Source organism: Somniosus microcephalus, chromosome 12, assembly GCF_052327205.1.
Source record: "Somniosus microcephalus isolate GS21.2 chromosome 12, FLI_Smic_1.0, whole genome shotgun sequence".
NCBI lineage: Eukaryota > Metazoa > Chordata > Chondrichthyes > Squaliformes > Somniosidae > Somniosus > Somniosus microcephalus.
Genome location: NC_140998.1, coordinates 69971600 through 69984269, shown reverse-complemented (window position 1 = coordinate 69984269; position 12670 = coordinate 69971600). Strand labels below are relative to the sequence as shown.

At 39.0% G+C, this 12670-nt stretch overlaps 1 protein-coding gene across 2 annotated transcripts in view; it reads left to right on the top strand.

Moving 5' to 3' along the window:
* The window catches only part of bag5 (BCL2 associated athanogene 5), a 46829-nt gene extending 34556 nt beyond the window's left edge, over positions 1 to 12273 (top strand). For both annotated transcript variants that reach the window (XM_086003058.1, XM_086003059.1), the window contains one exon: positions 4221 to 12273. In XM_086003058.1, the coding sequence (XP_085859184.1) occupies positions 4253 to 5599 (1347 nt within the window). In that variant the 5' untranslated portion in view covers positions 4221 to 4252 and the 3' untranslated portion in view covers positions 5600 to 12273. The remainder of the gene's footprint in view (positions 1 to 4220) is intronic.
* The last annotated feature ends 397 nt before the right edge of the window (positions 12274 to 12670 follow it).

Sequence of the window (12670 nt, the reverse complement as noted above, 5' to 3'; positions counted from 1 at the left end):
AATCGTACTGGAGTTTCACGACATCCTCCTCACAGCGTACCCTCCCACCCAGCTTTGTGTCGTCTGCAAATTTGGAGATACTACATCCAATTCCCTCGTCCAGATCATTAATATATATTGTGAACAGCTGGGGTCCTAGGACTGATCCTTGCGGTACCCCACTAGTCACTGCCTGCCACTCGGAAAACGACCCGTTTATTCCAACTCTTTGCTTTCTATCTGCCAACCGGTTCTCTATCCAAGTCAATACCTTGCCCCCAATCCCATGTGCCTTAATTTTGCAAGCTAATCTCTTATGCGGGACCTTATCGAAAGCCTTCTGAAAGTCCAAATACACCACATCTACTGGTTCTCCCTTATCTATTTTACCAGTTACATCCTCAAAAAATTCCAGTAGATTAGTCAAGCACGATTTACCCTTTGTAAATCCATGTTGACTTTGTCATGTTGAAGTTTGCGGATGATACAAAACTTGGCAACGTAGTAACTAGTGAGCAGAATAGTAGCAGACTTTAGAGGGACGTAGACAGACTGGTGAAATGGGCAGACACATGACGGATGCAATTTAATTTAGGTAATAGTGGAGTGATGCACTTTGGGAAGGAGCAACATGGAGAGGCAGTGTAATCTAAATGGTACTATTTTGAGGGGGTGCAAGAGCAGAGGGTATATTCAGTGCATATTCACAAATCTTTGAAGGTGGCAGGGAAAGTTGATAAGGCGGTTAAGAAAGTATATGGGATACTTGGCTTTGTAACTAGAGGCATTGAATAAAAAAGCAAGGAAGTCATGCTAAACCTTTATAAATCACTGGTTAGGCCTCAGCTGGAGTATTCTGTACAATTCTGGGCACCACACTTTAGGAAGGATGTCAAGGCCTTGGAGAGGTACAGAGGTGGTTTACCAGGATAATACCAGGGATGAGGGACTTCAGTTTTGTAGAGCGATTGGAGAAGCTGGGATTGTTCTTCTTAGAGCAGAGAAGGTTAAGGGGAGACCTAATAGAGGTATTCAAAATTGAGGGGCTTTGATAGAGCAAGTAGGGAGAAACTGTTTCCTCTGGCAAATGGGGCGGTAACCAGAGGTCATGGATTTAAAATAATTGGCAAAAGAACTAGAGGGGAAATTAGAGTTTTTTTTTCATACAGAGGGTTATTCTGGAACACACTATCTGAAATGATGGTGGAATCAGATTCCACAGGAACTTTCAAAAGGCAATTGGACATGTACTTGAAGAGGACTAATTTGCAGGGTTCTGGGGAAAAAGCTGCAGTGTGGGACTAAATTGGCGAGCTCTTTCAAAGAGATGGGACAGGCACGACGGGCCGAATGCCCTCCATCTATGTTGCTAGATTCTATACATATGTAGCTTTCCATTTGCTTTTTTGATTGCTGTTCCACAGTGGCTGGACATGTGCTAAGTCCACCAACACCCCTAGGTCTTTCAGCTTAAACCTTAACTCATTTGACACCATTTGTAGGAGTGCGTACCTCGCTCAATTTTCCTTTCAATATACATATGAGTCCCATCCTAAAAACACCTAAATCCATGTGGTAAATTATATATTGCTGCATGTGTTATTTGTTATACTTGTTGAGTTGGACTAGCAGTTTAAAGGAACTGTAAGCATTCATTTGGCATTGTTTATGATGGATTAACCAATTTTCTGGCCCTACCACTAATTTTTTTAAACAGCAAGGGGAGTGGTATAACAACAGAAAATGCTGGAAACACGCTGCAGGTCAGGCAGCATCTGTGGAGAGAGAAACAGAGTTAATATTTCAGGTCGATTACCTTTCCAAGGGGAGTGGTACTTCAGTTTTGCCAAGGTTCCTGTTTTGCCATGGTTCCTATTTTGCTTGTGGAGGAAGCCCTGAGCAGACCGAGTTGATTTATGATCATCGAAAACCTGACTTGGTTTCCACGTCAAACGTATAATGCATTAAGCTCAATATTGTGTCTGTTACTCTGGCTGACTTATAAAGAGCTGATTCTGCCTGGTTGAGAAGATCTGTTTTATAATTTTTAACTGGATACTTACACAGAATATATTTAAATTAAAATGTTTTAAAAGTTCCTCGAAGCATAATCAGAGCTCCACAATTCCACGATCGCAGATTGTCTCCCCGATACAGATTCTCTCTCTTTTTCTCCCCCTATTTTCCTCCATTGGAACAGCATTAGAACAATGACCACATGTTTGAAATCTGAATGGTGCACCAAATTTCTAATCCTGTTGCATTTCAAACCTTGTGTAATTTTACATCTTACATTCTTTAACTTGCTAGCCAAGTTGCTCAATTATCCTCAATCAACTGGCTTTTCAGAATCTCTGAAGCTCACCTCTGAGGTCTGATTCATACTCAGTCTCTTTTTAAATGCTTCCAGTGCTAGTATTTTGCAATTACATCTTCTAGTATGGTAAACACATCCTCAGCATATGTTGTAATACGCTGGGGCTGTGTTCACCATAGTTATGTCACACAGAAACGAGACATTCAGGTACTGGAGGCAGTTTGGAAAGAACCTCAGCTCCTAGTGTCAGGACTGAGGTATGAGAAAAGTTTGGAGAAACTTCAACTCTTTAAACCATAAAAGGAAATGGCTAAGGGAGGTATATAGGATAGTACATGGTAGGGAAAAGGTAGATCTGGAAAATGCAAATTCATTTGCAAGAGTAGGACAAGAGGACACAGGTTCAAACTAATTAAAGGCAATTTAGAACTGTTATCAAGAAGTTCTTCTCACAGAGTGATCATGCATGGAATGGACTTCCAGGTAGAGTAGTGGAGGTGAAAACCCTGGAATTATTAAGAAAGAGTTTGTGATCTAGTTTATTGTGCCAGTGAACCAAGCAATGTTAAATGACACACCAACTAGTTACTGAACAAAAAGTAAAAAACTGCATATGCTGGAAATCTGAACCAAAACAGAAAATGCTGTAAACACTCAGGTTAGGCAGCTTTTGTGGAAAGAACAGGCACGTTAATATTTCAGGTGTGGACCTTTCATCAAAACTGGAAGATATTACAAATGAACAGCACTTGAAAAAGAATAGAATAAGGGAAAGGGATAAACAACAAGAAAATAAATAGAATGTCCTGTAAAGTGTCTCACTTCTGCTATTTAACCAGCTTCTGTTTTCCACCTGCGCATTTTCCTGTGTTTCCAGCATTTTCTGTTTTACACAGGATTACATAGGATGTACAGCACAGAAACAGGTCATTCGGCCCAACCAGTCCATGCCAGCGTTTATGCTCCACTCGAACCTCCTCCCGTCTTTCCTCATCTAACTATCAGCATAACCCTCCATTCCCTTCTCCCTCATATGCTTATCTAGCCTCCCCTTAAATGCATCTATACTATTCGCTTCAACCACTCCCTGTGGTAGCGAGTTCCACATTCTCACCACTCTCTGGGTAAAGAAGTTTCTTCTGAATTCCCTATTTGATGTCTTGGTGACTATCTTCTATTGATGGCCTCTAGTTTTGCTCTTCCCCACAAGTGGAAACACTTTCTGTTTTTGTTTCACCACCTGGTTACTGTATCTGTTGACAATAACCGTTGGGCCTACCAGCACTTTAAACATACTAGGAGATGTAATGTAATTCTAAACTCTGGCAATGGGAAAACTCAGTTTGAACAGTACTTTAAATGCTTAGGTTTTTCTCACATCACTAGGAGAGAATATGTTGCAAGTGCTAGACAAAAATGCCACCAGTTTAGTTAGTTGCTATTTAACACAGCTACCATTTAATACATAATTATCTCTCATGATTAGATGATCGGTTGGTTGAGGCAGCTAGGTGATGTGATGCCTATTACAGCTAAAGCAGCTGAGCTGAGCACAATCAATTGCTTTTTAAACAATTTAAAAAGCACAATTTTTCTAAAAACACTTATGTAATGTTTTAAAATCCGGATAAACTTGCTGCAGTGCGACAGAAATTGGTTGGGCTTGCCTCAGAATTTGGACTTGACGTGCTGGTGTCGGGTGCTAGTTATAATTAATTATCTATTGCAATTTCTGTCCGAGCAAAGGAGCATGTATTGTCACATCTACTGAATGTATAGATGGAGCAGAAGCCAATTTACAGGTCTGAACATTTTTGATCCTCCTCCTCCTAACAACACTTTCATTCTGGAGGCAATAATAAATAAAGTTTAAGTCTGATGCCAACAAGTGACCCCTGACCAATATGTTTTGCTTCAATTTCAGACTCACTATGACTTATTAGGGAAAAAGGGAATATGGCCATGGGTCAACAACATCCTTCGATGATTAGAATCCAAGAAATTCAGAAGGAAATCCATGAAATTAGGCGACTTGTAGTTTCGTTCAGTGGTACGCAGTCTGATAAAGAGTACAAGCGCCTGGAGAGCACTTTGGCCAAGTTGCTGTTCGAGTTAGATGCAGTAGATACTGATGGCAAGTCTGATATCCAGCATGGCCGCAAATGTGCAGTGAAAGATGTGGAGGGATTGCTCAAAGAGCTCGAGCAAATTGCAACTCACCCATCTCGGCTGATGGTCAAAAAGGTCTTCGGTGATGCACAACAGTTGGTTACCAATGAGTTATCTTCAGCTGAGGCCTTGATAACTGAGGAATTTGCTGATCGCATCCAAGAAATCATATTTCAACTGACGCAGGTAAAAACCGGAGGAAAAATTAGCTTGAGGAAAGCTAGATATCGAGCTTTGACCAGGATTTGTGCTGTGCAGGACATCATTGAAAACTGTATTGGTCGGCAAGCATTGTCTTTGCCTCTATCCACAAATACGCACCCTTCTGTTTCCAAGATCAACTCTGTTTTGTGTGAGGTTAGCAAAGCAAGATGGGATGTGATTGGCCTGCTGATGAGCCTGAATGTCTTGGAGAACTGCACACATCTGTCCCGTGTCATCACAGGGTTGTTAATGCAATTGGATGCTATAGATGTGACTGGACACGCAGAGGTGAGAAACTATAGGAAACGTGTCGTGCATGAAATCAATTGCTTACTAGGACACTTGGAGATGGAATCAGAGGGAGAGTCTGCAGGGTGTTATGATCTAGCACAAAATCAATCCATCAAACAGATAGAAGAAATACGCCAGAAGATGACACGATTAAAACATCAGCTGCTGCAATTGGAAAATGCCTCTGATCTCCATTTCAAACCAAAGGCAGAACTGCAAAGTCTTCTCACCGAATTGGATCAGGTAGACATTGGCAAAAATCCGTGTATTCGTGAAGCTAGAAGAAGATCCGTAGTTGATGTGCAGGCTGTGATAGCTTATGTTGACCTGAAGGAGACTCTTGGAAAGAGAGAGAACTTGGAGGAGCAGCTGAGAGATGAACATCCTTCACAGAAAGCTGTGTGGCAGGTTCTGAGCCATTTGTCAGAATTTCAGAGGCAGGTGCTGTCATTTGATGGAGATAGAACTGACAAGAATTACATGAGATTGGAAGAAATGCTCACAAAGCAACTCCTAGCACTTGATGCTGTGGAAACCCAAGGGAATGATGATGCTAAGGTTGCCAGAAAACAAGCAGTGAAATTTGCCCAGAATATTCTGAATTACTTAGACATGAAAACAGATGAATGGGAATACTGAATACCAGTTCAATGCATGAATTATAGCTTTTGTGCCTTTGTGACTCATGCTTTGCACTATTTTTTGTAATATCTTATGAGGCTACTATATTTAAAAATTTGAGGCAGATTAAATTCCATATATAGCTTATGTAACAGATTTAACTTTTGTAAAATTTGTAAACAGTAGGTTTTCCTTACAGTATGGATAGTAACACACAATGAATGCTATGGCAGTGTTTTTGGTATTTCATTACGGTGTCATTTAGACTTCAGGCAAGATGTATACTTTGTTGGAAGCAACATAAAAGCAAGACAGTAAATTGTAATATTTGGAAATGTTATGGCTAAAATATTGAAGAATTTAGACCCTGTGTGTTTCTATATTTTGGTTTTCAACCCATTTATATTTTCTTTGTGTTGATGTCCAGGACAATAGCTGAGAAGACTGGACCTATAGCTACAAACATTTTCACAGGCAATGAGTAGTCAATATAGAGTGCTGGGATTGAGCACCCTGTGTTGATTTATGTATGTTTTCCTTTTTGCGGGTTATGCATTTTATTTCTGTTTGACATTGAATTAAAATTAGTCTAGAAGTAGCTGACAGTCGAATTTAGATATCTTAGTTCACATATACAGGAAACTTTGTGCTATCCGGCACCGACGGGACCGAGCTGTTGCCGTTCCCTCAAAACTGCCGGACATTCCAGCGCTAATGTTGAAGCATACGGAGATTTTCAGCTCCGTGTGAATCAACAAACCCTGTTGCTCAGCAACAGCTTCTAAACAGTCGGCAAGCGTCTCTAGCTGAAGCTGTTGCTTAGCTACAGACCTTGCAGAGCTTGACTGTTGAGAAAAAAGCAACGAAAAGAAAAAAAACGGCTCCTGATTTTTGCCGGTGGCTCGAGCTTGCCGGACATTTAGCCTCCGGATAACAAAGTTTCCTGTAGCATGCCACCATGTTGTCCCACTGGCTGTATTGCTTTCTCCGAAGACTACATCCATATTGAAATACAGGAAACAATCTTTTAACTGGCACCTAAATATCCGGAAACCTCTCTAAACCAGCAAAATTCAGGAGTAGGTTCAGGTAAGTTTTACTATATATTAGTGGCCGTGTAACCGGGGTTCCTGGATCTGTGGTCGTGTAACCGGGGTTCCTGCACCTGTGGCCGTGCAACAGGGACTCCTGGATCTGTGGCCGTGTAATCGGGACTCATGCACAAGTGCCGGGTAACCGGGGCTCCTGCACCTGTGGCCGTGTACGGGGCTCTCGTACCTTGGTAAGTATACCTCTCTATAATCCGGACATTTTGATCAACCGGCACCACGCCGGTCCCATCGGTGCCGGATAAAAAAAGTTTCCTGTAGTAACAAATACAAAAGTCATAGATTATTTCAACAGTAAAATAATTGATGAATGCCATTGGCAAAGACTTGACTATCAAATCCAACTATGTTTTTAGGTGTATTTGGGGAATATTTTGTCAAACATTTGCACAATGCACTTGAGAATCTTTCCATGATTTTTGAGAGTCTGGCCATACACTATAAGACTATAGAGAGATTCCATATAAGCAACTGTACTTGATCAAAGTGCAGTTTGAAAGATACCAAATAATACTCATTAAAATTAAAGGAGTGTTTAATATATTTGGATCATAACATGTCAATTTTTATTTTAAAAAATATATGGAGATTGACAGGCTATTTTAAACTGGGATAGGGATTGGGGAAGAAAGGGACACAACTATCTTGCACTGTTCCTTCAGAGATTTAGCAAGGGAACTTTGAAAAGCTTTAGGGATTTATTCTGGCCATAACTTGATGGCTACTCCAATATTTTACAACACAGTAGTAATGGAAGTGTGTATACATCACGCAATAATGAATCATTATATACACCTTTCACCACATTAGAGACTGATACCTGAAGGATGAGATCCAAGTAGATCAATCATGCAGTTCAATTAATAAGAGACCAGAAGCACATTATTTCAGATTAAATCATTTTAATGCCCATTTTAAAATTAATGTAACCCAATACATCGTGGCTGTCCCCACCCTGCAAAAAAAAACCTGGCTGGCTAAATCTGTTGTATCAAATAATTTAAGCATCAGTGTGTCCCCAGTCGAGTTCTACTCCATCTAGAAATAGATGATACACTTCACTTAATTAGCTTTTAACTATTTGTGCAGATATTAAATATTGACTCATTCAAAACTTTTGGATATGGACTAAACCTAGAGTATCACTCAGCAGTAACACAGGTTTTATTATGTTTTGAGAATTATGGTTAAAAGCATTGCTGATATTTGACATGGATGAGGGCAGTGCAAATTGAGCAGTATTTGCATTTATGATCACAAGCCTATAGACTGATTGAGTCAATATTGTATCTTTTCTTCCCTCTCAAAAAAAAATAGTTTTTAAAATAAGGATTTTTATCAAGACTCTTAAATGTTTTGTTTTTACGTGAGCATTGATGTTCCTTCATACAACGTACATATAGGGTATGCTGTATCTCTAATGTGCAGTGATATTAAACTGAATATCCCTGCAGTTCGAATCCAAGGATTCAGTTGCAATAGCTTGGCATCCATGCCACCACCCACAAACTCCACTTGTATATTTCGTAAATAACAGCAGTTACTGTTTTTAATGTCAGAAATGATAAACTGCTTAAGTTTTGCTCTTGTAGTTTGTCTTCATCTCGATCCTTAAGTGTATTGTTATTCTACATCACTGTGAACAGTAGTTTTTGATGCTCCTAGTCCAGATAGTTTATTCACCCTATCAGTGGGTAAAATAGAGGAACAGCTATGATGAGGAGCCTCTCACTGGGAAATGTAGATAGGCTGCAGGTGGACAGCAATATGCAACTACCATTCTCTCAGCCTCCATATCATTCCTCTAACATTGAATTTAAAAGATCTTGATGGACTTGTAATGTTCACCTTTACTTTCGATACCAGTTAGCTAAACTTTGGGCAGCAGTGCCTTCCCAAAATTACTACACTTTAAAAAAGACATTCTCTTTAACAATAAATAAATAGTAATTTCTTAATCAAAGAAAATACCTATGGTGTGCAATCACTCAAGACATATCTTTAAACACTTTTTTTTAAATGAATCAATACACTTAAAAAAGTAAACACTGCCTGCATCTAGAATAACATTTGAGAGTAACTCAAATTTTTATTGCAATATAGTAAAACAAAAAAATCTGCAGCAGCTGATCTTGGTAGCTGCAGTATGGGTTTGTTTCTTTTTAGATAATGGATAAATTCAACATCTAAATGGTGAGTACCATCTATGGATTCTATTTATTGTTTTCTCTCGTCACTTGCTTTTCTAAATTTCCAACTATTACTTGGGTTACGTTTCCTTTTTTTCCTTCTTAAGTGTCTGTGGCTGAGTTGGTCGCACACTTGCCTCTGAGTCAGAAGGTTGTGGGTTCCAGTCCCACTCCAGGGACTTGAGTAAGTAAAACTAGCCTGACACTCCAGTGCAGTCGGATGTGCCATCTTTCGGATGAGACGTTAAAACCGAGGCCCCATCTGCTCTCTCAGGTGGATGTAAAAGATCCCACGGCACTATTTCGAAGAGTAGGGGAGTTATCCCTGGTGTCTTGGCCAATATTTATCCCTCAATCAACATAACAAAAACAGATTATCTGGTCATTATCACATTGCTGTTTCTGGGACCTTGCTGTGCGCAAATTGGCTGCTGCGTTTCCCACATTACAACAGTGACTCCACTTCAAAAATACTTCATTAGCTGTAAAGCGCTTTGAGACATCCGATGGTCATGAATGGCGCTATATAAATACAAGTCTTTCTTCAGTAATTTATCCCCTGAACACACAAATCTAGGCTGACACTCCAGTGCAGTGCTGAGGGAGTGCCACACTGTCTGAGGTGCCGTTTTTCAGATGAGACATTAAACCGAGGCCCCGTCTGCCCCCTCGGGTGGATGTGAAAGATCCCATGGCACTATTTTGAAGAGCAGCAGGGGAGTTATCCCCGGTGTCCTGGCCAATATTTATCCCTCAACCAACATCACTAAAAAACATTATCTGGTCATTATCGCATTGCTATTTGTGGGAGCTTGCTGTGCGCAAATTGGCTGCCACGTTTCTTACATTATAACAGTGACTACACTTCAAAAAGTACTTCATCGGCTGTAAAGTGCTGGTCATGAAGTCTTTTTCTTCAGTGGTTACCTTGATGACCTTGCAATTAAGGGGGGGAGGGGTTATATGGCCTTGTCACCGACTTCTACCAGTCTCTTCTGTAACTGGATGCAAGGAGGTGCCAAGGACCACTAGCACAACCAGATCATCTGTTTGAGATGGCCAAACCTGACTCCTGGGAAGTATTACTTGTGTTACAATTTTTATGAATTTATCAACTTTGTAATAATTTTCTCATCACATTAGTTGGATGGATATAATTGACATGGGCAGTTCAATACAATCTCTAGAAAATTACATCAATTACAATTACATCAGCCTTGCAAAATTAATTTGAGTTACAGCAATTTTCTTGTCAAATGGTAAGTTTTTGAAAAAAATCATTAAATTGGAGTGAAATTGTATTCTCTCTTTTTGAGCTGGCAAACCTAAATGAACACAGTTAACATTTGCTCAGTTGATGTTCAAATACATTCTTTTTAAATGTTATCAGTTATCAATAGATTTTTAAAAAATACATGTTAAAATTGAGCAAGTATAGTTTCCTATTGGACATTTTATTTTTCCAAGGCGCCACTTGGGTTTTGGTCAATGACAGCTCAAACTGTTACCTTATGGGATGATTATATTTAAATTGTTTCTCTCTACATCATTTTAGTTTGCATTTACAATAAATTCTAACATTCATCCTGTGTACTATTTCCATTTAGAGTTTAAATATTTCCAGTTATAGAAATTGTTTCTATAATCATGTTTTATCAGCAACATACAAAGTGCTTTTTTATTTAAGTAATATTGTCATGCAATGGCTAGAGATTCATGGTAACTTTGTGTGTAGTGCTAATATTTAAATGTTACAGATCAGCATTGAAAGTTATTTTTTGGATTGATGATAGCGTTACTTAATAGGGTATTAGTATTTGAATTGTTTAAAATAAATCAAAGGCATATACTTCTCAACTCAGGTGCTGTGAGTTTCTTGGACACAGTTCTTTTATCAGAAATAACAGCTCATGCAATGTTGGGCACATCAGTATAAAATTACAATACAATTTAATTGATTAGCACTTGTGCTGAATATAAATAATAGATAGCATTAAAAAAAAGCATTTTAAATATTATCCTTGGCTAACATGCAGCCCAAGGAAGTCAGTTCAGTTGCAAGGGTGTACTGAGTTTCTAGCCAATCTTCACAGAGCAGCATTGAGTCAAAAGTGCAGATCTATTTTCAAAATGTCAGATGCTGAATATTTTAAATTCATGTTAAATCTCTGTATGTAGACCAAAGAATTGTCACCACCTCCCACCACCAGCATACCGTGGCTGCAGTGTGTACTATATACAGGATGCACTGCAGCAACTTGCCAAGGCTTCTTCGGCAACACCTCCCAAACCTGCGACCTCCACCACTTCGAAGGACAAGGGCAGCAGGTACATGGGAACACCATCACCTCCAAGTCATACATTATCCTGACTTGAACATATATTGCCATTCCTTCATTGTTGCTGGGTCAAAATCCCTGCACCATTACCACATGGACTGCAGCGGGTTCAAGAAGGCGATTGCTATGGGTAATAAATTCCAGCCTTGCCAGCAACGCCTACATTCCGTGAATGAATATTTAAAAAAATTAAGCTGTTTGGTTATTGTATTCTGAGCAGCATTGATAATTGTGGAAAACAAAGCTAGAATCAAACATGCCAATATAAAAGGTACTCTAGGCCAGGGGTGTTCAGGCTTTTGTGTTTGTGGGTCGCATAGGTGCATTTCAGGGGCTACATATAAAGTTTATTTTTGGTGTTCTGATTGAGAATTTATCCACCAATGTGGCAACTGTGCAAAAAACAGCCCTTTCTAAACTTCCAATTTTCAAATTCAGATGTGACAAACCAGTGAATAAGAAATAAACACTAATGGAATTGAGATGCTTGGCCTTCCAGAGATGAATTATGGGGACATGGAGGCTGCATGTGACATTTGCAGGTTGACAATCCCTACTATAAGCCATTAGGGTGCCCCGTTTATAGATATCAATTAATTTCTATAAAATGATCTACCTGTTTTATATTTGCACAGTTCAGTTTGGGTTTTGCCCTGCTGTACTCAAAGTTTCCTGGGTACTGCTTATTGTTCCTTTATCAATGAATCAAGTACGGGTGTGTGCTCTCAATTTGTCTTCGCTGAAATAAGGTTTTAGCCACATTCTTTATTTTATGTATAGTCCTGCCATTTGTTTTATTCTGGTGTTTGTAAAAACTCTGTTTTCTGTTCCTTTTTGTGTATATGATCTTATGATTCAGTCAAGCAGGGCTCAGAGGGTTACTGTTGCGTTTCTTGTTGAATGGTATTAACTTAAAACTGAACACTCTTGAAGTTTTGATTTATTAAATGCATGTTATTTATTGATTGTATTGACTTATCTAATTTAGTGTTTTTGATGTGGATATATATATTAAATAGAGTAACTTGGCAAATAAAATATAAGAAAACATAGTATGACTTTTTTGTCAGTTTAATATTTGCTACCCAATGCATTGAGCTACAGGACAAAATTCTCATTTTGGAAACATTGTAAAATACTGAGTCACAGTTAATTTGGCATGACTTTTTTTTGCACCAAACTGATACCAAATACACAGTATAATATGCCTCGCTTCTCAGAAGTCATCAGTGATTTTTGTGAAGCCAGCAGTATTATACTGTACATTTGATTTGAGATGATCTTGCACCACTAATGCTTTACATTCGTTGCAGTTTAATTGCAGCGGGTAGCAGGGAATGTTTCAAACTTTAAAGTTTTAAAAATAACTCACCTGGCTTTTAATTGTCTAATGATAGAACTTCAGAATTTCACTGGTAGTCCTTGAATAAGGAAGAAAAAAACTTGCATGTA